This window comes from Chiloscyllium plagiosum, unplaced genomic scaffold (assembly GCF_037043375.1).
Source record: "Chiloscyllium plagiosum isolate Xiang-an unplaced genomic scaffold, Cpla_swu_hap1 HiC_scaffold_53X, whole genome shotgun sequence".
NCBI classification, from domain to species: Eukaryota; Metazoa; Chordata; class Chondrichthyes; order Orectolobiformes; family Hemiscylliidae; genus Chiloscyllium; species Chiloscyllium plagiosum.
Genome location: NW_028270191.1, coordinates 9,664,296 through 9,690,592, shown reverse-complemented (window position 1 = coordinate 9,690,592; position 26,297 = coordinate 9,664,296). Strand labels below are relative to the sequence as shown.

At 56.3% G+C, this 26,297-nt stretch overlaps 1 protein-coding gene across 1 annotated transcript in view; it reads right to left on the bottom strand.

Annotated features, from left to right (window-relative positions):
• The window catches only part of LOC122546558 (nck-associated protein 1-like), a 234,902-nt gene that overhangs the window by 156,808 nt on the left and 51,797 nt on the right, over positions 1-26,297 (bottom strand). The window contains exons 8-12 of the mRNA XM_087985609.1: positions 14,853-14,901; positions 9,323-9,479; positions 6,424-6,480; positions 1,354-1,450; positions 472-581 (exon numbers count right to left, since the gene is read on the bottom strand). Of these exons, the coding sequence (XP_087841735.1) occupies positions 472-581; positions 1,354-1,450; positions 6,424-6,480; positions 9,323-9,479; positions 14,853-14,901 (470 nt within the window). The remainder of the gene's footprint in view (positions 1-471; positions 582-1,353; positions 1,451-6,423; positions 6,481-9,322; positions 9,480-14,852; positions 14,902-26,297) is intronic.

Genomic DNA, 26,297 nt, shown 5'->3' with positions numbered 1-26,297 from the left:
GGCATAGCTTTAAATTAACGGGGGGTAGGTATAGGACAGATGTTAGGGGTAGGTTCTTTACTCAGTGAGTCGTGAGTTCATGGAATGCCCTGCCAGTAGCAGTGGTGGACTCTCCCTCTTTATGGGCATTTAAGCGGGCATTGGATAGGCATATGGAGGATAGTGGGCTAGTGTAGGTTAGGTGGGCTTGGATCGGCGCAACATCGAGGGCCGAAGGGCCTGTACTGCGCTGTATTCTTCTATGTTCTATATGTTCTATAATACCCCACCCCAGCTGTCAGGGTAATGGAGTAACAGGAGGTTTTGAAATGAGGGGATATAGTCTCAGGAAAAGTGGGTGTCCCTTCAACACTGGGATGAAGAGGGATAATGCCACACGAAGGGAATTTTTGGAACACCCCCCCCCCCCCCCGCTCCACCCCAACCGTAGATTGGGGCCGGAGATGTTCCGCCATTGATTACTGCCTTCACCTGTCCACGTAGTCTTCCGGACTCTTGGTTTTGGTGATGTTTTCGGCGTGACGTACGAGCCAAGAAATCTCATCGCGGGAAAACGACAGAGCCATGAAGACGAAGAGGATCTGGACGGAGGAGAGAAAGAGCTTTGGAAGACTCCCCAGTCAGCTTGGCTGGTAACAGTGGCCTTCGACACAAGGTCTGGGGTGGGGGCGGAGGGGAGGTGACGGAAAACAAACACAGGCCTCACAGGCCTGAGCTCGTGGCCTTCTCGAGGTGGGTGGGCAAGGGGAGTGAGACAATCATCGCTCCTCAGTATTCAGCGACACTTCCTGTTGGATCATCAAGCACAGAGGGTGCTCAGGTGAACCGGTGATACTACTGTCGCTAAATAGCCTGGTGCCCGTCACCCCTTCGGCTTGCCTGATGGATAACGGGGGAGGGTGCCCAGTACCTGCCCAACAATGCCCAAACCCCGGGGCTGGGCAATGCCAGTGGGACCAGGCGCCAGGTTCGGCAGCATGCACACTGATACAGCACAGCTCCACGGGAACACACTCCTGAGTCCCAGTAAAGGAACAAATCCCATCCAACACAATGACCAGGATGCTCGGGCAGCCATCTTCATTGAGAAAGCCGAGTGTCAGGTCCCATACCAGGCCTGGAGTGGGCAATGATTAGGGTCGACACGCCAATGCAGTATTGAGGGAGCACTGCGCTGCCTGAGGGGCAATCATTCAGTCAACACTATCAGGGTTCAACACAGGTATTGACTGGAGTAGGCCAGGCCGAGGGGTGGGGATGAAACTCTGGGCCCAGTTTGCACCATCCCTCCTCTGACGATGACAACAGCACCTCGTACGAACACGCATAAAATCCGAGCGGGGGCTCTATTACCTTGGGTCCCAGCAGGCCAGGTTCTTCGGCGAGGATGATGCTGAGTTCCTTCACCGTGCTCCTCAGGAAGAGACGCCTCTCTCGGTGTAAGTTCCCACTAGACAGACAGCGCAAGTCAATGGGCCCTGTTCCCTGTTCACTCCCACCCACATTCCCCCGTGGCAAGGTTGAAGCCAATGCTCATTAGAGCCACAGCTCAGTCAGGATGCCAGCTTCCGCCCCCAATTCCACCGCCTGCCGTGCTCGGGCACCACCGCGTGGGATCGCCACAGTGGTGGTTGGGAATGCCATTCAACTGCACACGGCAAAGCTGATTTTCCCTGGCTCGCAGTATCCGTGGCAATGTGGTGAATCCCGAGGCTAAGATCATTTGGGAAAGTCTGCTGCAGGGTCAGGGATATTTTGACAGGTAACTTTAAAAGCTTTAGGCAGCTTCAAATGGTGTATGATGATTTATAGAGTGATGTTCATAAAACAAATCATGGAATTCTGACAGTGTGGATTCAGCCCACCAAGTCCACACTGACCCTCCCAAGAGTACCCCACCCAGACCCATTCCCCTACTGTGTTGCTCTACATTTCTCCCTGACTAATCCCCCCTAACCTGCACATCCCTGGGCACTATGGGACAATTTAGCACGGCCAATCCACCCTATCCTGCACATCACTGGGCACTATGGGACAATTTAGCATGGCCAATCCACCCTAACCTGCACATCCCTGGGCACTATGGGACAATTTAGCATGGCCATTCCACCCTAACCTGCACATCTCTGGACACTATGGGACAATTTAGCATGGCCAATCCACCCTAACCTGCACATCCCTGGGCACTATGGGACAATTTCCCATGGCCAATCCACCCTAACCTGCACATCCCTGGACACTGTGGGACAATTTAGCACGGCCAATCCACCCCAATCTGCACATCCCTGGGCACTATGGGACAATTTAGCATGGCCAATCCACCCTAACCTGCACATCCCTGGGCACTATGGGACAATTTAGCATGGCAAATCCACCCTAACCTGCACATCCCTGGGCACTATGGGACAATTTAGCACGGCCAATCCACCCTAACCTGCACATCCCTGAGCACTATGGGACAATTTAGCATGGCCAATCCACCCTAACCTGCACATCCCTGGGCACTATGGGACAATTTAGCACGGCCAATCCACCCTAACCTGCACATCCCTGGGCACTATGGGACAATTTAGCACGGCCAATCCACCCTAACCTGCACATCCCTGGGCACTGTGGGACAATTTAGCACGGCCAATCCACCCTAACCTGCACATCCCTGGGCACTATGGGACAATTTAGCATGGCCAATCCACCCTAACCTGCACATCCGTGGGCACTATGGGACAATTTAGCATGGCCAATCCACCCTAACCTGCACATCCCTGGGTACTATGGGACAATTTAGCACGGCCAATCCACCCTAACCTGCACATCCCTGGGCACTATGGGACAATTTAGCACGGCCAATCCACCCTAACCTGCACATCCGTGGGCACTATGGGACAATTTAGCACGGCCAATCCACCCTAACCTGCACATCCGTGGGCACTATGGGACAATTTAGCACGGCCAATCCACCCTAACCTGTACATCCCTGGGCACTATGGGACAATTTAGCATGGCCAATCCACCCTAACCTGCACATCCCTGGGCACTATGGGACAATTTAGCATGGTCAATCCCACCCTAACCTGCACCTCCCTGGACACTATGGGACAATTTAGCATGGCCAATCCACCCTAACCTGCACATCCCTGGACACTATGGGACAATGTAGCATGGCCAATCCACCCTAACCTGCACATCCCTGGGCACTATGGGACAGTTTAGCATGGCCCAGTCACCTTAACCTGCACATCCCTGGACACAACGGGACAACGTTGTTGTGGTTGTGTTCGCCGAGCTGGGAATTTGTGTTACAGACGTTTCGTCCCCTGTCTAGGTGACATCCTCAGTGCTTGGGAGCCTCCTGTGAAGCGTTTCTGTGTCGTTTCCTCCGGCATTTGTAGTGGTATAAAGCGAACAGAACCACAATAACGAGCACCCGAGCTACAAATCCTCTCACAAACGTTGAACTGTGGGACAACTTTGCACGGCCATTTCACCTAAGCTGCATATCTTTGGACTGTGGGAGGAAACCCACACAGAGAGAATGTGCAAACTCCACACAGACAGTCACCTGAGGCTGGAATCGAACCCGGGACCCTGGGGCTGTGAGGCAGCAGTGCTAACCACTGAGCCACCCGTGCGCCTCCCCCCATCTCCCAACCATTTTAATGCTCTGATTGATCATAGGGCTCTGTCCTTCAAACGTAGGTGAACAATTAGTGGGCGGCACGGTGGTTAGCACTGCTGCCTCGCAGCGCCAGAGACCCGGGTTCAATTCCCGACTCAGGCGACTGACTGTGTGGAGTTTGCACATTCTCCCCGTGTCTGCGTGGGTTTCCTCCGGGTGCTCCGGTTTCCTCCCACAGTCCAAAGATGTGCAGGTTAGGTGAATTGGCCGTGCTAAATTGCCTGTAGTGTTAGGTAAGGGGTAAATGTAGGGGTATGGGTGGGTTGCGCTTCGGCGGGTCGGTGTGGACTTGTTGGGCCGAAGGGCCTGTTTCCACACTGTAATCTAATCTAATCTAATCTAATCTAATAAAGTGACCAGCATTGTAAGTGTTCATATGCATGAGAGCATTTCATCCAGTGGATAAACCCCTCTTGTGCATTCAACTCCAAACCTCTGATTTGAAGGAGTCAAAAGATACTGCAGAGTATTTATAGTCTTCCTCTCTCTCACTCACCCTTTCACTCTCTCTGACCCTGTTTCCCTCTCTTTCTGCAATCTCCCTACCAGTCTCTCACTCCATCTCTCCCTGACACTGTCCATTGTTCTCACTCTCTTTCTCTGTCACTATTTGTCTCACCCCCTCCTCTCACAATCACTATCTGTCTCTCTCTCTCTCTCTCTCTCTCTCAATCACTGTCTGTCTTTGTCACTGTCTCTCCCTCTCCCTTGGTCACTATCTGTCTCTGTCCCTCCCTCAATATCTGTCATCCCTTTCGGACATTATCTGTCTCTGACGGTGTGTCTATCTCTCTGACCAGACATATTTTGCTCTCTGGCTCTATGGCACTAACTCTCCCTTGTTTCCCTCTGAGAATGTGTCACTCCTCTCTGGTTTGCTGTTCTTCTTTGCCCCAGTTCTGAAGCTGACTACCCCCCCCCCCCTCTCTCGCTCTCTCTGAAACACTTTCTCGTCCTCTCTCTCAGAGGTGAAGGGCTGTCTTTTAATGGTGGAGGTGATAATCAGGGGATGGAACGAAGTCCTGTTGAAAAGCCCCAACTTGCCACTGAGGGGGCGTCTGACCTGAGGCAGAGGGACTTGGGGGTGCCTGTGTGGACTTGGCTCAGAGCCTGGAATCTCAAAATTGGATGAGCTCTTGTTGATTCAGCTGGAGAAAAGTCTGGATTTTACTCAACTGACAGTGAAAGAAACCATTTTCCCTTTGGTCAATGTCTCATCGCTTATTTTTAGTTAAACATCACACACCACCAGGTTATAGTCCAACAGGTTTATTTGGAAGCACTAACTGGTGAAGGGGCAGCGCTCTGAAAGCTAGTGCTTCCAATTAAACCTGTTGGACTATAACCTGGTGGTGTGTGATTTTTCACTTTGTCCACCCCAGTCCAACACTGGCACCTCCACATCATGACTATTTGAAGACACAGTATTTCCGTAAGATAAAGAGTTGCTGATTGTTTCGAGTTTCTGACGCAAAAGATCAGCTGGATTGACACGTGCATGGCTAATTTTAAGAGTTAATTAAAGAGCAAAGAGTTAATGTGATGAAAATTATGGACGACCACTTTTTCAGAAGTTCCACTTCTGCCAATGCGCGAGAGGGTCCTGAGTTTGGACACATGGGCACTGAAGTGAAATGAGTTGGCATGGAGGCTGAGGGGGCCATTGCAAAGGGGACTGGGAGAGTGGCATAGGTTGGCATGGGGGAGGATCTTGGGTAAGACCTCCTGAAGTGACTGAATCCAGAGCGCAGATCATAAACCACATGAGACTCGGTCACTCCAAGATTGCCAATGCGAACCTGGCCCACCTCTGAGATAATGGTGGCACTGGGGTGGCTAGTGTATACCAATGGCTGCAATGAAGCTGGCAGATCAGGAGGGCATGGTGCCACTCTGTCAGCCACGATGTCTGTCTCAGAGTCAACCCCAGTGTGGGATTTGGATCACAGAACACAGAACAGTACAGCACAGGAACAGGCCCTTCGGCCCACCATGTCTGTGCTGACCATGATACCATTCTAAGCTAATCCCATCTGCCTGCCCATGGTCCATGTCCCTCAATTCTCTGCCTGTTCATGTGTCTGTGTAAATGCCTGTTCGATGTTGCTGTTGTATTGGGTTTTACCACCTCCCCCCGGCAGCGTGATGCAGACACCTACCACCCACTGAGTAAAAAACGTTCCTCACACATCTCCTTTACACTTGCCCCCTCTCACGATAAACCTACTCCCCCAAGGTTTGACATTCCCACCCTGGGAAAAAGACTCCGACTACCCACCCTATCCATGACCCTGATAATTTTATATCCTTCGAACAGGCTTTCCCTTCAGTCTCCGAGGCTCTAGTGAAAACAATCCAAGTTTATCCAATCTCTCCTGGTAGCTCATACCCTCCAATCCAGGTAACATCCTGGTAAACTCCTTCTGCACCCTCTCCAAAACTTCCACATCCTTCCTATAGTGTGGGGACCAGAACTGCACACAATGCTCCAAATGTGGCCTCACTAATGTTTTATACAGCTGTAATGTGACCTGCCACCTTGTATACTCAGTGCCCTGCCTGATGAAGGTAAACATGCTGTATTGCCCTCTTTACCACCTTACCCACGTGTGCTGCCCCTTTCAGGGAGCTGTGGGCTTGTACCCCAAGATCCCTCCGGATATCAATGCTCCGAAGCGTCCTGCCCTTTACTCTATACTTTGTGCATGTACGTTTGAGTTCCCAGAATGCATCATTGTATTTGTTACCTTTTCGAAGTTGCTTCTTCTCGACATTCCTTAAGGTCGGCAATGCGCTTACTGTATCTGAAAGATCAGAGCCCACAATCACATCACTAAACCACAGCACCATTCAGGAGGAAAGGGAGAGAAATCACAGCTCAGGGAAAGGTACTCAGCAACAATCAAACAGGGTTAGATACAGAGTAAAGCTCCCTCTACACTGTCCCCATCAAACACTCCCAGGACAGGGACCGCACGGGGTTAGATACAGAGTAAAGCTCCCTCTACACTGTCCCCCCATCAAACACTCCCAGGATAGGGACAGCACGGGGTTGGATACAGAGTAAAGCTCTCTCTACACTGTCCCCATCAAACACTCCCAGAACAGGGACAGCACGGGGTTAGATACAGAGTAAAGCTCTCTCTACACTGTCCCCCCATCAAACACTCCCAGGACAGGGACAGCACAGGGTTAGATACAGAGTAAAGCTCCCTCTACACTGTCCCCCCATCAAACACTCCAAGGACAGGGACAGCATGGGGTTAGATACAGAGTAAAGCTCCCTCTACACTGTCCCCCCATCAAACACTCCAAGGACAGGGACAGCATGGGGTTAGATACAGAGTAAAGCTCCCTCTGCATTGTCCCCCCATCAAACACTCCCAGGACAGACACAGCATGGGGTTAGATACAGAGTAAAGCTCTCTCTACACTGTCCCCCCATCAAACACTCCCAGGACAGGGACAGCACAGGGTTAGATACAGAATAAAGCTCCCTCTACACTGTCCCCATCAAACACTCCCAGGACAGGGACAGCACAGGGTTAGATACAGAGTGAAGCTCCCTCTACACTGTCCCCCCATCAAACACACCCAGGACAGGGACAGCACGGGGTTAGAAACAGAGTAAAGCTCCATCTACACTGTCCCCCATCAAACATTCCCAGGACAGGGACAGCACGGGGTTAGATACAGAGTAAAGCTGCCTCTACACTGTCTCCCCATCAAACACTCCCAGGACAGGGACAGCATGGGGTTAGATACAGAGTAAAGCTCCCTCTACACTGTCCCATCAAACACTCCCAGGACAGGGACAGCACAGGGTTAGATACACAGTAAAGCTCCCTGTACACTGTCCCCCCATCAAACACTCCCAGGACAGGGACAGCACGGGGTTAGATACAGAGTAAAGCTCCCTCTACACTGTCCCCCCATCAAACACACCCAGGACAGGGAAAGTACGGGGTTAGACACAGAGTAAAGCTCCCTCTACACTGTCCCCCCATCAAACACACCCAGGACAGGGAAAGTACGGGGTTAGATACAGAATAAAGCTCTCTCTACACTGTCCCCCCATCAAACACACCCAGGACAGGGACAGCACATGGGTAAGCTACAGAGTAAAGCTCCCACTACACTGACCCCCCCATCAAACACTCCAAGGACAGGGACAGCACGGGGTTAGATACAGAGTAAAGCTCCCTCTACACTGTCCCATCAAACACTCCCAGGGACAGGGACAGCACGGGGTTAGATACAGAGTAAAGCTCCCTCTACACTGTCCCCCCATCAAACACTCCCAGGGACAGGGACAGCACAGGGTTAGATACAGAGTAAAGCTCCCTCTACACTGTCCCCCATCAAACACTCCCAGGACAGGGACAGTACGGGGATAGATACAGAGTAAAGCTCTATCTACACTGTCCCCCCATCAAACACTCCCAGGACAGGGACAGCACGGGGTTAGATACAGAGTAAAGCTCCCTCTGCATTGTCCCCCCATCAAACACTCCCAGGACAGGGACAGCACGGGGTTAGATACAGAGTAAAGCTTCCTCTACACTGTCCCCCATCAAACACTCCCAGGACAGGGACAGTACGGGGTTAGATGCAGAGTAAAGCTCTCTCTACACTGTTCCCCCATCAAACACTCCCAGGACAGGGACAGCACGGGGTTAGATACAGAGTAAAGCTTCCTCTACACTGTCCCCCATCAAACACTCCCAGGACAGGGACAGTACGGGGTTAGATGCAGAGTAAAGCTCTCTCTACACTGTCCCCGCATCAAACACTCCCAGGACAGGGACAGCACGGGGTTAGATACAGAGTAAAGCTCCCTCTACACTGTCCCCACATCAAACACTCCCAGGACAGGGACAGCACGGGGTTAGATACAGAGTAAAGCTCTCTCTACACTGTCCCCCCATCAAACACTCCCAGGACAGGGACAGCACAGGGTTAGATACAGAGTAAAGCTTCCTCTACACTGACCCCATCAAACACTCCCAGGACAGGGACAGTACGGGGTTAGATGCAGAGTAAAGCTCTCTCTACACTGTCCCCACATCAAACACTCCCAGGACAGGGACAGCACGGGGTTAGATACAGAGTAAAGCTCCCTCTACACTGTCCCGCATCAAACACTCCCAGGACAGGGACAGCACAGGGTTAGATACAGAGTAAAACTCTCTCTACACTTTCCCCCCATCAAACACTCCCAGGACAGGGACATCACGGGGTTAGATACAGAGTCAAGCTCCCTCTGTTTTCTGTGTGTTATTCAGGCTCAGTGGATTCGCCATGCGGCGTTGCGGGGATGGGATCGGTCCGGATGGGATGCTCTTCTGGAGGGTGTGTATGGAAGCGATGGGCTGAATGGCCCTTTCCCAGACTGCTGGGATTCGATCCTTCCGGGATCCCCGGCCAGCGCTGGTGACTGCGGTGCTCTGATCCCCTGCCAACCTCCCACCCAACATGCTGCTCCGTGCGCCGTCCACTTCGGAGCTGAGGCGGGAAGCAGAGGGGTGCAGACAGCCAGCAGGAAAGTGACCGTCGGGAGAGTGAAAAAGCGGCGAGACGGGAGACGAAACATTTGCCGATGGCAGCCTGGTGCCATGCCTGTGCCCAGCTCACTGGCACCATTACCCTTTCATGCTGCTGAAGAGCTCTTCTGTCACCTTGTGGTGGAACAAGACTTCATCTCGGAACAGCTCGATACACAGGCTGCACTGCATCGCTTCCTTCCAAAGCTTTAAACAGACTGGGTCCAAGTTTAAACTGGTGTGACACAGAAGGAAGCCCACTGAACCAGGAAGAGAGAGAGAGAGAGAGAGAGAGAGCTGATTAGGAATGGTCCAGACTAGACAGCACGGTTCAATGACAAGGGTCACTTTGAATTAATTCTCCGTCTGTGTGACACAGTTATCTTACACGCACTCGTTCCAAAATAGTGCCTCAGTTTCTGGGAACTCATGTTGATTTTAGCTCGACTCGTTCTTTCTACTTATTTCACTCACCTCGTGAGAGATATGATGACATTTCCAGAGGTCGTGGGATTGGATCCCTGGCTTTCTAACTCTGAGACAGCGACACTACCACTGACTGACATTGTGTACTTTTTAAATCTCTTACAATCCATTTGAGGAACCACACATCTTACAGGACATTTGGTGATGGCGAACCAGACCTGGGCACTATGGGACAATTTAGCACGGCCAATCCACCCTAACCTGCACATCCCTGGGCACTATGGGACAATTTAGCACGGCCAATCCACCCTAACCTGCACATCCCTGGGCACTATGCGACAATTTAGCATGGCCAATCCAACCTAACCTGCACATCCCTGGGCACTATGGGACAATTTAGCATGGCCAATCCACCCTAACCTGCACATCCCTGGGCACTATGGGACAATTTAGCACGGCCAATCCACCCTAACCTGCACATCCCTGGACACTATGGGACAATTTAGCACGGCCAATCCACCTTAACCTGCACATCCCTGGGCACTATGGGACAATTTAGCACGGCCAATCCACCCTAACCTTCACATCCCTGGGCACTATGGGACAATTTAGCATGGCCAATCCACCCTAAGCTGCACATCCCTGGGCACTATGGGACAATTTAGCATGGCCAATCCACCCTAACCTGCACATCCCAAGACACTATGGGACAATTAAGCACGGCCAATCCACCCTAACCTGCACATCCCTGGGCACTATGGGACAATTTAGCACGGCCAATCCACCCTAACCTGCACATCCCTGGACACTATGGGACAATTTAGCACGGCCAATCCACCTTAACCTGCACATCCCTGGGCACTATGGGACAATTTAGCACGGCCAATCCACCCTAACCTTCACATCCCTAGGCACTATGGGACAATTTAGCATGGCCAATCCACCCTAACCTGCACATCCCTGGGCACTATGGGACAATTTAGCACGGCCAATCCACCCTAACCTTCACATCCCTAGGCACTATGGGACAATTTAGCATGGCCAATCCACCCTAACCTGCACATCCCTAGGCACTATGGGACAATTTAGCATGGCCAATCCACCCTAACCTGCACATCCCAAGACACTATGGGACAATTAAGCATGGCCAATCCACCCTAACCTGCACATCCCTGGGCACAATGGGACAATTTAGCATGGCCAATCCACCCTAACCTGCACATCCCTGGGCACTATGGGACAATTTAGCATGGCCAATCCATCCTAACCTACACATCCCTGGACACTATGGGACAATCAAGCATGGCCAATCCACCCTAACCTGCACATCCCTGGGCACTATGGGACAATTTAGCATGACCAATCCACCCCAACCAGCACAACCCTGGGCACGATGGGACAATTTAGCATGGCCAATCCACCCTAACCTGCACATCCCTGGGCACTATGGGACAATTTAGTATGGCCAATCCATCCTAACCTACACATCCCTGGGCACTATGGGAAAATTTAGCACGGCCAATCCATCCTAACCTGCACATCCCTGGGCACTATGGGACAATTTAGCACGGCCAATCCATCCTAACCTGCACATCCCTGGGCACTATGGGACAATTTAGCACGGCCAATCCACCCTAACCTGCACATCCATGGCCACTATGGGACAATTGAGCATGGCCAATCCACCCAAACCTGCACATCCCTGGGCATTATAGGACAATTTAGCATGGCCAATCCACCCTAACCAGCACAACCCTGGGCACGATGGGACAATTTAGCATGCCCAATCCATCCGAACCTACACATCCCTGGACACTATGGGACAATCTAGCATGGCCAATCCACCCTAACCTGCACATCCCTGGGCACTATGGGACAATTTAGCATGGCCAATCCACCCTAACCTGCACATCCCTGGGCACTATGGGACAATTTTGCATAGCCAATCCACCCTAACCTGCACATCCCTGGGCACTATGGGACAATTTAGCATGGCCAATCCACCCTAACCTGCACATCCCTGGACACGATGGGACAATTTAGCATGGCCAATCCACCCTAACCAGCACAACCCTGGATACTATGGGACAATTTAGCATGGCCAATCCACCCTAACCTGCACATCCCTGGACACTATGGGGCAATTTAGCATGGCCAATCCACCCTAACCTGAACATCCCTGGACACTATGGGACAATTTAGCATAGCCAATCCACCCTAACCTGTACATTCCTGGGCACTATGGGACATTTAGCATGGCCAATCCACCCTAACCTGCACATCCCTGGGCACTATGGCACAATTTAGCATGGCCAATCCACCCTAACCTGCACATCCGTGGGGCACTATGGGACAATTTAGCATGGCCAATCCACCCGAATCTGCACATCCCTGGGCACTATGGGACAATTTAGCATGGCCAATCTACCTTAACCTGCATATCCCTGGACACTATGGCACAATTTAGCATGGCCAATCCACCCTAACCTGCACATCCCTGGACACTATGGGACAATTTAGCATGGCCAATCCACCCTAACCGCACATCTCTGGACACTATGGGACAATTTAGCATGGCCAATCCACCCTCACCTGCACATCCCTGGGCGCTATGGGACAATTTAGCACGGCCAATCCACCCTAACCTACACATCCCTGGGCACTATGGGACAATTTAGCACGGCCAATCCACCCTAACCTACACATCCCTGGGCACTATGGGACAATTTAGCACGGCCAATCCACCCTAACCAGCACAACCCTGGATACTATGGGACAATTTAGCACGGCCAATCCACCCTAACCAGCACAACCCTGGATACTATGGGACAATTTAGCATGGCCAATCCACCCTAACCTGCACATCCCTGGACACTATGGGGCAATTTAGCATGGCCAATCCACCCTAACCTGAACATCCCTGGACACTATGGGACAATTTAGCATAGCCAATCCACCCTAACCTGTACATTCCTGGGCACTATGGGACATTTAGCATGGCCAATCCACCCTAACCTGCACATCCCTGGGCACTATGGCACAATTTAGCATGGCCAATCCACCCGAACCTGCACATCCGTGGGGCACTATGGGACAATTTAGCATGGCCAATCCACCCGAATCTGCACATCCCTGGGCACTATGGGACAATTTAGCATGGCCAATCCACCTTAACCTGCATATCCCTGGACACGATGGCACAATTTAGCATGGCCAATCCACCCTAACCTGCACATCCCTGGACACTATGGGACAATTTAGCATGGCCAATCCACCCTAACCGCACATCTCTGGACACTATGGGACAATTTAGCATGGCCAATCCACCCTCACCTGCACATCCCTGGGCACTATGGGACAATTTAGCACGGCCAATCCACCCTAACCTACACATCCCTGGGCACTATGGGACAATTTAGCACGGCCAATCCACCCTAACCTACACATCCCTGGGCACTATGGGACAATTTAGCATGGCCAATCCACCCTCACCTGCACATCCCTGGGCACTATGGGACAATTTAGCACGGCCAATCCACCCTAACCTACACATCCCTGGGCACTATGGGACAATTCAGCATGGCCAATCCACCCTAACCTGCACATCCCTGGGCACTATGGGACAATTTAGCACGGTCAATCCACCCTAACCTGCACATCCCTGGGCACTATGGGACAATTTAGCACGGCCAATCCACCCTAGCCTTTACATCCCTCGACACTATGACACAATTTAGCATGGCCAATCCACCCTAAACTGTAAATCCCTCGGCACTATGGGACAATTTAGTATGGCCAATCCACCCTAACCAGCACATCCCTGGGCACTATGGGACAATTTAGCACGGCCAATCCACCCTAACCTACACATCCCTGGGCACTATGGGACAATTTAGCACGGCCAATCCACCTAACCTGCACATCCCTGGGCACTATGGGACAATTTAGCATGGCCAATCCACCCTAACCTGCACATCCCTGGGCACTATGGGACAATTTAGCACAGCCAATCCACCTAGCCTGCACATCCCTGGGCACTATGGGACAATTTAGCACGGCCAATCCACCCTAACCTACACATCCCTGGGCACTATGGGACAATTTAGCACGGCCAATCCACCTAGCCTGCACATGCCTGGGCACTATGGGACAATTTAGCACGGCCAATCCACCCTAACCAGCACATCCCTGGGCACTATGGGACAATTTAGCATGGCCAATCCACCCTAACCAGCACATCCCTGGGCACTATGGGACAATTTAGCATGGCCAATCCAGCCTAACCTGCATATCCCTGGACACTATGGGACAATTTAGCACGGCCAATCCACCCTAACCTGTACATCCCTGGGCACTATGGGACAATTTAGCATGGCCAATCCACCCTAACCTGCACATCCCTGGACACTATGGGACAATTTAGCATGGCCAATCCACCCTAACCTGCACATCCCTGGACACTATGGGACAATTTAGCATGGCCAATCCACCCTAACCTGCACATCCCTGGACACTATGGGACAATTTAGCATGGCCAATCCACCCTAACCTGCACATCCATGGGCACAATGGGACAATTTAGCATGGCCAATCCACCCTAACCTGCACATCCCTGGACACCATGGGACAATTTAGCATGGCCAATCCACCCTAACCTGCACATGCCTGGACACTATGGGACAATTTAGCATGGCCAATCCACCCTAACCTGCACATCCCTAGACACTATGGAACAATTTATCATGACCGATCCCACCCTAACCTGCACATCCCTGGGCACTATGGGACAATTTAACATTGCCAATCCACCCTAACCTGCACATCCCTGGGCACTATGGGACAATTTAGCATGGCCAATCCACCCTAACCTGCACATCGCTGGATTGTGGGAGGAAACCAGAGCACACCCACACAGACACAGGGAGAATGTCGAAACTCCACACAGTCACTCGAGAGTGGAATCGAACCCAGTTCCCTGGCGCTGTGAGGCAGCAGTGCTTATCACTGAGCCATGTGCCGATACAGTGTTAATGTATACAAGGCTATGGGCCAAGGGCTGGAAAATGGGATTAGAAACGATAAGTAGTAGTGCAGACTTGATGGGCCAAAGAGCCATCTTCTGTGCTGTAGACCTCTGTGACTGTATGAGTAGAGTGAGCCTGAGGCCATAGTGCTGTAAATGGTAAGAGTTGCTGGGTAATACATACTGATGATCCATCTCTCCATAACCTCCAACGACAAGTACTCGCACCTCATCTGAAACAGAAGACAAGACATCGGGGCAGGTCTTACAATTCAACATTCACCATCATAGCTTCAGTAACAGAATATTTCAGACTCTTTGAGGTCTCCAATTAAGATGCACAAATACTTTCCGGACTGAATCTTTTACACATCAGTGAAAGTTCAAAGGAGATGCACAGCTGGACCCAGTGGAATAGACGTCAGGGCCCACAGTGACAGGTGTCAGGGCCCATGGTGACAGGGCCCACAGTGACAGGTGTCAGGGACCATGGTGACAGGTGTCAGGGCCCATGGTGACAGGGCCCACAGTGACAGGTGTCAGGGCCCACAGTGACAGGTGTCAGGGCCCATGGTGACAGGGCCCACAGTGACAGGCATCAGGGCCCATGGTGACAGGGCCCACAGTGACAGGTGTCAGGGCCTATGGTGACAGATGTCAGGGCCTATGGCGACAGGACCCAAAGTGACAGGTGTCAGGGCCTATGGTGACAGGTGTCAGGGCCCACAGTGACAGGTGTCAGGGCCTATGGTGACAGGGCCCATGGTGACAGGTGTCAGGGCCCACAGTGACAGGTGTCAGGGCCTATGGTGACAGGTGTCAGGGCCCACAGTGACAGGTGTCAGGACCTATGGTGACAGGGCACACAGTGACAGGGGTCAGGGCCCACAGTGACAGGTGTCAGGGCCTATGGTGACAGGGCCCACAGTGACAGGTGACAGGGCCCACGGTGACAGGTGACAGGGCCCACAGTGACAGCTGTCAGGGCACATGGTGATAGGTGACAGGGCCCACGGTGACAGGGCCCACAGTGACAGGTGTCAGGGCCCACAGTGACAGGGCACACAGTGACAGGTGACAGGGCCCACAGTGACAGGTGTCAGGGCCCATGGTGACAGGTGACAGGGCCCACAGTGACAGGTGACAGGGCCCACAGTGACAGGTGTCAGGGCCTATGGTGTCAGGGCGCACAGTGACAGGTGTCAGGGCCTATGGTGACAGGGCGCACAGTGACAGGTGTCAGGGCCTATGGTGATAGGGCCCACAGTGACAGGTGTCAGGACTCATGGTGTCAGGGCCCACAGTGACAGGTGTCAGGGCCTATGGTGACAGGGCCCACAGTGACAGGTGTCAGGGCCCATGGTGTCAGGGCCCACAGTGACAGGTGTCAGGGCCTATGGTGACAGGGCGCACAGTGACAGGTGTCAGGGCCTATGGTGATAGGGCCCACAGTGACAGGTGTCAGGGCCCACAGTGACAGGTGTCAGGGCCTATGGTGACAGGGCCTATGGTGACAGGGCCCACAGTGACAGGTGTCAGGGCCCATGGTGACAGGTGACAGGGCCCATGGTGACAGGTGTCAGGGGCCACAGTGACAGGTGTCAGGGCCCACAGTGACAGGTGTCAGGGCCTATGGTGACAGGGCCCAAAGTGACAGGTGTCAGGGCCTATGGTGACAGGTGTCAGGGCCCACAGTGACAGGTGTCAGGACCTATGGTGACAGGGCACACAGTGACAGGTGTCATGGCCCACAGTGACAGGTGTCAGGGCCTATGGTGACAATGCCCACAGTGACAGGTGACAGGGCCCACGGTGACAGGTGACAGGGCCCACGGTGACAGGTGACAGGGCCCACAGTGACAGCTGTCAGGGCACATGGTGATAGGTGACAGGGCCCACGGTGACAGGGCCCACAGTGACAGGTGTCAGGGTCCACGGTGACAGGGCCCACAGTGACAGCTGACAGGGCCAATGGTGACAGGTGACAGGGCCCACGGTGACAGGTGTCAGGGCCCACAGTGACAGGTCCCACAGTGACAGGTGACAGGGCCCATGGTGACAGGTGTCAGGGCCCAGGATGATAGGTCACAGGGCCCACAGTGACAGGTGACAGGGCCCATGGTGACAGGGCCCACAGTGACAGGTGACAGGGCCCACAGTGACAGGTGTCAGGGTCCACGGTGACAGGGCCCACAGTGACAGGTGACAGGGCCCACAGTGACAGGTGTCAGGGCCCACAGTGACAGGTCACAGGGCCCACAGTGACAGGTGTCAGGGCCCACGGTGGCAGGTGGCAGGGCCCAAGGTGACTGGTGACAGGGCCCACAGTGACAGGTGTCAGGGCCCACGGTGATAGGTGACAGGGCCCACAGTGACAGGTGACAGGGCCCACAGTGACAGGTGTCAGGGCCCGAGGTGACTGGTGACAGGGCCCACAGTGACAGGTGACAGGGCCCACGGTGATAGGTGACAGGGCCCACAGTGACAGGTGACAGGACCCATGGTGACAGGGCCCACAGTGACAGGGCCCACAGTGACAGGTGACAGGGCCCACAGTGACAGGGCCCACAGTGACAGGTGACAGGGCCCACAGTGACAGGGCCCACAGTGACAGGTGTCAGGGCCCACGGTGACAGGTGTCAGGGCCCATGGTGACAGGTGACAGGGCCCATGGTGACAGGTGTCAGGGCCCATGATGACAGGTGACAGGGCCCACAGTGACAGGTGACAGGGCCCATGATGACAGGTGACAGGGCCCACAGTGACAGGTGACAGAGCCCACAGTGTCAGGTGTCAGAGCCCACAGTGACAGGTGTCAGGGTCCACAGTGACAGGTGACAGGGCCCACAGTGACAGGTGACAGACCCCCAGTGACAGGTGACAGGGCCCACGGTGACAGGGCCCATGGTGACAGGTGACAGGATTCACAGTAACAGGGCCCACAGTGACAGGTGCCAGGGCCCACGGTGACAGGGCCCATGGTGACAGGTGACAGGATCCACAGTGACAGGGCCCACATTGACAGGGCCCACAGTGACAGGTGTCAGGGCCCACAGTGACAGGTGTCAGGGCCCATGGTGACAGGTGACAGGGCCCATGGTGACAGGTGTGAGGGCCCCCAGTGACAGAGCTCACAGTGACAGGTGTCAGGGCTCATGGTGACAGGTGACAGGGCCCATGATGACAGGTGACAGGGCCCACAGTGACAGGTGACAGAGCCCACAGTGACAGGGCCCACAGTGACAGGTGACAGAGCCCACAGTGTCAGGTGTCAGAGCCCACAGTGACAGGTGTCAGGGTCCACAGTGACAGGTGACAGGGCCCACAGTGACAGGTGACAGAGCCCACAGTGACAGGTGTCAGGGCCCACAATGATAGGTGTCAGGGCCCATGGTGATAGGTGACAGAGCCCACAGTGACAGGTGACAGGGCCCACAGTGACAGGTGACAGGGCCCACAGTGACCGGGGTCAGGGCCCATGGTGATAGGTGACAGGGCCCACAGTGACAGGTGACAGGGCAAACAGTGATAGGTGTCAGGGCCCACAGTGACAGGGCCCACAGTGACAGGTGTCAGGGCCCAAAGTGACAGGGCCCACAGTGACAGGTGACAGAGCCGACAGTGACAGGTGTCAGGGCCCTTGGTGACAGGGCCCATGGTGACAGGTGACAGGGCCCACAGTGACAGGTGTCAGGGCCCACAGTGACAGGTGTCAGGGCCCACAGTGACAGGGCCCACAGTGGCAGGTGGCAGGGCCCACAGTGACAGGGCCCACGGTGACAGGTGTCAGGGCCCACCGTGACAGGTGTCAGGGTCCACAGGGACAGGGCCCACAGTGACAGGTGTCAGGGCCCACAGTGACAGGGCCCACGGTGACAGGTGACAGCGCCCACAGTGACAGGTGACAGGGCCCACAGTGACAGGTGTCAGGGCCCACAGTGACAGGTGACAGGGCCTATGGTGACAGGTGACAGGGCCCACAGTGACAGGTGACAGGGCCCATGGTGACAGGTGACAGGGCCCATGGTGACATGTCACAGGGCGCATGGTGACAGGTGGCAGGGCCCACGGTGACAGGTGACAGGGCCCATGGAGACAGGTGACAGGGCCCACAGTGACAGGTGACAGGGCCCACAGTGACAGGGCCCATGGTGACAGGTGACAAGGCCCACAGTGACAGGTGACAGGGCCCATGGTGACATGCCACAGGGCCCACAGTGACAGGGCCCATGGGCGATAGGGCTCAGGGCCCACAGTGACAGGTGACAGGGCCCACGGTGACAGGTGACAGGACCCACAGTGACAGGTGACAGGGTCCACAGTAACAGGTGACAGGGCCTACAGTGACAGGTGTCAGGGCCCATGGTGATATGTCACAGGGCCCACGGTGACAGGTGTCAGGGCTCATGGTGACAGGTGACAGGGCCTATGGTGACAAGGCCGATGGTGACAGGTGTCAGGGCCCATGGTGACAGGTGACAGGGCCCACAGTGACAGGTGACAGGGCCCATGGTGACAGGTGACAGGGCGCACAGTGACAGGTGACAGGGCCCACAGTGACAGGGCCCACAGTAACAGGTGTCAGGGCCCACAGTGACAGGTGACAGGGCACACAGTGACAGGTGCCAGGGCCCACAGTGACAGGACCCACAGTGACAGGTGCCAGGGCCCACGGTGACAGGGCCCATGGTGACAGGTGACAGGATTCACAGTAACAGGGCCCACAGTGACAGGTGCCAGGGCCCACGGTGACAGGGCCCATGGTGACAGGTGACAGGATCCACAGTGACAGGGCCCACATTGACAGGGCCCACAGTGACAGGTGTCAGGGCCCACAGTGACAGGTGTCAGGGCCCATGGTGACAGGTGACAGGGCCCATGGTGACAGGTGTGAGGGCCCCCAGTGACAGAGCTCACAGTGACAGGTGTCAGGGCTCATGGTGACAGGTGACAGGGCCCTCAGTGACAGGTGACAGGGCCCATGCTGACAGGTGACAGGGCCCACAGTGACAGGTGACAGGGCCCACAGTGACAGGGCCCACAGTAACAGGTGTCAGGGCCCACAGTGACAGGTGACAGGGCCCACAGTGACAGGTGACAGGGCCCACGGTGACAGGGTCCATGGTGACAGGTGACAGGATTCACAGTGACAGGGCCCACAGTGACAGGTGTCAGGGCCCACGGAGATAGGTGTCAGGGCCCACAGTGACAGGGCCCACAGTGACAGGTGACAGGGCCCACAGTGACAGATGTCAGGGCCCATGGTGACAGGTGACAGGGCCCATGGTGACAGGTGACAGGGCCCACAGTAACAGGGCCCACAGTAACAGGTGTCAGGGCCCATGGTGACAGGTGACAGGGCCCACAGTGACAGGTGACAGGGCCCACAGTGACAGGTGTCAGGGCCCATGGTGATAGGTGACAGGGCCCACAGTGACAGGTGACAGGGCCCACAGTGACAGGGCCCACAGTGACAGGTGACAGGGCCTACAATAAAAGGTGTCAGGGCCCATGGTGACAGGGCCCATGGTGACAGGTGACAGGGCCCACAGTGACAGGTGTCAGTGCCCACAGTGACAGGTGTCAGGGCCCACAGTGATAGGTGACAGGGCCCACAGTGACAGGTGACAGGGCCCACGGAGATAGGTGTCAGGGCCCACAGTGACAGGGCCCACAGTGACAGGTGACAGGGCCCACAGTGACAGATGTCAGGGCCCATGGTGACAGGTGACAGGGCCCATGGTGACAGGTGACAGGGCCCACAGTAACAGGGCCCACAGTAACAGGTGTCAGGGCCCATGGTGACAGGTGACAGGGCCCACAGTGACAGGTGACAGGGCCCACAGTGACAGGTGTCAGGGCCCATGGTGATAGGTGACAGGGCCCACAGTGACAGGTGACAGGGCCCACAGTGACAGGGCCCACAGTGACAGGTGACAGGGCCTACAATGACAGGTGTCAGGGCCCATGGTGACAGGGCCCATGGTGACAGGTGTCAGTGCCCACAGTGACAGGTGACAGGGCCCACAGTGACAGGGCCCACAGTGATAGGTGTCAGGGCTCATGGTGACAGGTGTCAGGGCCCATGGTGACAGATGACAGGGCCCACAGTGACAGGTGACAGGGCCCACAGTGACAGGGCCCACAGTAACAGGTGTCAGGGCCCACGGTGACAGGTGACAGGGCCCATGGTGACAGGTGACAGGGCCCATGGTAACAGGTGACAGGGCCCATGGTGACATGTCACAGGGCCCATGGTGACAGGCGGCAGGGCCCACGGTGACAGGTGACAGTGCCCATGGTGACAGGTGACAGGGCCCACAGTGACAGGTGACAGGGCCCACAGTGACAGGGCCCATGGTGACAGGTGACAAGGCCCACAGTGACAGGGCCCACAGTGACAGGTGACAGGGCCCATGGTGACAGGGCCCACAGTGACAGGTGACAGGGCCCATGGTGACATGCCACAGGGCCAACAGTGACAGCGCCCATGGTGATAAGGTCAGGGCCCACAGTAACAGGTGACAGGGCCCACGGTGACAGGTGACAGGACCCACAGTGACAGGTGACAGGGTCCACAGTGACAGGTGACAGGGCCCACAATGACAGGTGTCAGGGCCCATGGTGATATGTCACAGGGCCCACGGTGACAGGTGTCAGGGCCCACGGTAACAGGTGACAGGGCCCATGGTGACAGTTGTCAGGGCTCACGGTGACAGGTGTGACGGCCCGCAGTGACAGAGCTCACGGTGACAAGTGTCAGGTCTCATGTTAACAGGTGACAGGGCCCTCAGTGACAGGTGACAGGGCCCATGGTGACAGGTGACAGGGCCTATGGTGACAAGGCCGATGGCGACAGGTGTCAGGGCCCCTGGTGACAGGTGACAGGGCCCACAGTGACAGGTGACAGGGAACACAGTGACAGGTGACAGGGCCCATGGTGACAGGTGACAGGGCCCACAGTGACAGGTGACGGGGCCCACAGTGACAGGGCCCACAGTAACAGGTGTCAGGGCCCACAGTGACAGGTGACAGGGACCACAGTGACAGGTGACAGGGCCCACAGTGACAGGTGTCAGGGCCCATGGTGATAGGTGACAGGGCCCACAGTGACAGGTGACAGGGCCCACGGTGACAGGGCCCATGGTGACAGGTGACAGGATCCACAGTGACAGGGCCCACAGTGACAGGTGACAGGGCCCACAGTGACAGGTGACAGGGCCCACGGAGATAGGTGTCAGGGCCCACAGTGACAGGGCCCACAGTGACAGGTGACAGGGCCCACAGTGACAGGTGTCAGGGCCCAAAGTGACAGGTGACAGAGCCCACAGTAACAGGTGTCAGGGCCCACAGTGACAGGTGACAGAGCCCACAGTGATAGGTGTCAGGGCCCATGGTGACAGGGCCCACAGTGACAGGTGACAGGGCCACAGTGACAGGTGTCAGGGCCCATGGTGATAGGTGACAGGGACAACAGTGACAGGTGACAGGGCAAACAGTGATAGGTGTCAGGGCCCACAGTGACAGGTGTCAGGGCCCATGGTGATATGTCATAGGGCCCACGGTGACAGGTGTCAGGGCTTACGGTGACAGGTGTGAGGGCCCGCAGTGACAGAGCTCACGGTGACAAGTGTCAGGGCTCATGTTGACAGGTGACAGGGCCCTCAGTGACAGGTGACAGGGCCCATGGTGACAGGTGACAGGGTCTATGGTGACAAGGCCGATGGTGACAGGTGTCAGGGCCCCTGGTGACAGGTGACAGGGCCCACAGTGACAGGTGACAGGGAACACAGTGACAGGTGACAGGGCCCATGGTGACAGGTGACAGGGCCCACAGTGACAGGTGACGGGGCCCACAGTGACAGGGCCCACAGTAACAGGTGTCAGGGCCCACAGTGACAGGTGACAGGGACCACAGTGACAGGTGACAGGGCCCACAGTGACAGGTGTCAGGGCCCACAGTGACATGTGACAGGGACCACAGTGACAGGTGACAGGGCCCACAGTGACAGGTGTCAGGGCCCATGGTGATAGGTGACAGGGCCCACAGTGACAGGTGACAGGGCCCACGGTGACAGGGCCTATGGTGACAGGTGTCAGGGCTAACCGTGACAGGTGACAGGGCCCACAGTGACAGGTGACAGGGCCCATGGTGACAGGCGGCAGGGTCCACGGTGACAGGTGACAGGGCCCATGGTGACAGGTGACAGGGCCCATGGTGACATGTCACAGGGCCCATGGTGACAGGCGGCAGGGCCCACGGTGACAGGTGACAGGGCCCATGGTGACAGGTGACAGGGCCCACAGTGACAGGTGACAGGGCCCACAGTGACAGGGCCCATGGTGACAGGTGACAAGGCCCACAGTGACAGGGCCCACAGTGACAGGTGACAGGGCCCATGGTGACATGCCACAGGGCCCACAGTGACAGGGCCCATGGTGATAAGGCTCAGGGCCCACAGTGACAGGTGACAGGGCCCACAGTGACAGGTGACAGGGCCCACGGAGATAGGTGTCAGGGCCCACAGTGACAGGGCCCACAGTGACAGGTGTCAGGACCCACAGTGACAGGTGTCAGTGCCCATGGTGACAGGGCTCACAGTGACAGGTGACAGGGCCCACGGTGACAGGTGACAGGGCCCATGGTGACAGGTGACAGGGCCCACAGTGACAGGGCCCACAGTGATAGGTGTCAGGGCCCACCGTGACAGGGCCCACAGTGACAGGTGTCAGGGCCCATGGTGATATGTGACAGGGCCCACAGTGACAGGTGACAGGGCCCACGGTGACAGGGCCCATGGTGACAGGTGACAGGATCCACAGTGACAGGGCCCACAGTGACAGGTGTCAGGGCCCATGGTCATAGGTGACAGGGCCCACAGTGACAGGTGACAGGGCCCATAGTGACAGGTGACAGGGCACACGGAGATAGTTGTCCGGGCCCACAGTGACAGGGCCCAGAGTGACAGGTGTCAGGGCCCACAGTGACTGGGCCCACAGTGACAGGTGACAGGGTCCACATTGACAGGTAACAGGGCCCACAGTGACAGGGCCCACAGTAACAGGTGTCAGGGCCCATGGTGACAGGTGACAGTGCCCACAGTGACAGGTGACAGGGCCCACAGTGACAGGTGTCAGGGCCCATGGTGATAGGTGACAGAGCCCACAGTGACAGGGCCCACGGTGACAGGTGACAGGGCCTACAGTGACAGGTGTCAGGGCCCATGGTGACAGGACCCATGGTGACAGGTGACAGGGCCCACAGTGACAGGTGTCAGTGCCCACAGTGACAGGTGTCAGGGCCCACAGTGACAGGGCCCACGGTGACCGGTGTCAGGGTCCACAGGGACAGGGCCCACGGTGACAGGTGACAGCGCCGACAGTGGCAGGTGACAGGGCCCACAGTGACAGGTGTCAGGGCCCACGGTGACAGAGCCCACATTGACAGGTGTCAGGGCCCATGGTGATAGGTGCCAGGACCCACAGTGACAGGTGACAGGGCCCACGGTGACAGGTGTCAGTGCCCACAGTGACAGGGCCCACAGTGACAGGTGACAGGGCCCATGGTGACAGGTGACAGAGCCCACAGTGACAGGTGTCAGGGCACATGGTGATAGGAGACAGGGCCCACAGTGACAGGGCCCACAGTGACAGGTGACAGGGCCCATGGTGACAGGTGACAGGATCCACAGTGACAGGGCCCACAGTGGCAGGTGTCAGGGTCCATGGTGATAGGTGACAGGGTCCACAGTGACAGGTCAGGGTCCACAGTGACAGGTGACAGAGCCCACAGTGACAGGTATCAGGGCACATGGTGGTAAGAGACAGGGCCCACAGTGACAGGGCCCACAGTAACAGGTGTCAGGGCCCACAGTGACAGATGACAGAGCCCACATTGACAGGTGTCAGGGCCCACGGTGACAGGTGTCAGGGCCCACGGTGACAGGGCCCACACTGACAGGTGTCAGGGCCCACAGTGACAGGTGACAGGGCCCACACTGACAGGTGACAGAGCCCACAGTGACAGGTGTCAGGGCCCACGGTGACAGGTGACAGGGCCCGCAGTGACAGGGCTCACGTCGACAGGTGTCAGGGCCCATGGTGACAGGTGACAGGGCCCACACTGACAGGTGACAGGGCCCACGGTGACAGGTGTCAGGGCCCACAGTGACAGGGCCCACAGTGACAGGGCCCACAGTGACAGGTGACAGGGCCCATGGGTGATAGGTGACAGGGCCCACAGTGACAGGTGTCAGTGACCACAGTGACAGGTGTCAGTGCCCACAGTGACAGGGCCCACAGTGTCAGGTGTCAGGGCCCACGGTGACAGGTGTCAGGGCCCACGGTGACAGGTGTCAGGGCCGATGGTGACGGGTAACAGGGCCCACAGTGACAGGTGACAGGGCCCATGGTGACAGGTGACAGGGCCCACAGTGACAGGTGACAGGGCCCATGGTGACAGGTGTCAGGGCCCACGGTGACAGGTGACAGGGCCCGCAGTGACAGGGCTCACGTCGACAGGTGTCAGGGCCCATGGTGACAGGTGACAGGGCCCATGGTGACAGGTGACAGGGCCCACAGTGACAGGTGTCAGGGCCCATAGTGACAGGTGACAGGGCCCACACTGACAGGTGTCAGGGCCCATGGTGACAGGTGACAGGGCCCAAAGTGACAGGGCCCACAGTGACAGGTGTCAGGGCCCACAGTGACAGGGCCCACAGTGACAGGTGTCAGGGCCCACAGTGACAGGTGTCAGGGCCGATGGTGACAGATGACAGGGCCCACAGTGACAGGTGACAGGACCCATGGTGACAGGTGACAGGGCCCTCAGTGACAGGTGACAGGGCCCATGGTGACAGGTGACAGGGCCGATGGTGACAGGTGTCAGGGCACACAGTGACAGGTGACAGTGCCCACAGTGACAGGTGACAGGGCCCACGGTGAAAGGTGACAGGGCCCATGGTGACAGGTGACAGGGCCCACAGTGACAGGTGACAGGGGCCACAGTGACAGGTGACAGGGCACACAGTGACAGGTGACAGTGCCCACAGTGACAGGTGACAGGGCCCACGGTGAAAGGTGACAGGGCCCATGGTGACAGGTGACAGGGCCCACAGTGACAGGTGTCAGGGCCCACAGTGACAGGTGACAGGGCACACAGTGACAGGTGTCAGGGCCCACAGTGACAGGTGTCAGGGCCAATGGTGATAGGTGACAGGGCCCACAGTGACAGGTGACAGGGGCCACAGTAACAGGTGTCAGGGCCCACAGTGACAGGTGACAGGGCCCACAGTGACAGGTGTCAGGGCCAATGGTGATAGGTGACAGGGCCCACAGTGACAGGTGACAGGATCCACAGTGACAGGGCCCACAGTGACAGGTGTCTGGGCCCATGGTGATAGGAGACAGGGCCCACAATGACAGGTGACAGGGCCCACAGTGATAGGTGACAGGGCCCACGGAGATAGGTGTCAGGGCCCACAGTGACAGGGCCCACAGTGACAGGTGTCAGGGCCAAAATGACAGGGCCCACAGTGACAGGTGACAGGGTCCACATTGACAGGTGACAGGATCCACAGTGACAGGGCGCACAGTGACAGGTGTCAGGGCCCATGGTGACAGGTGACAG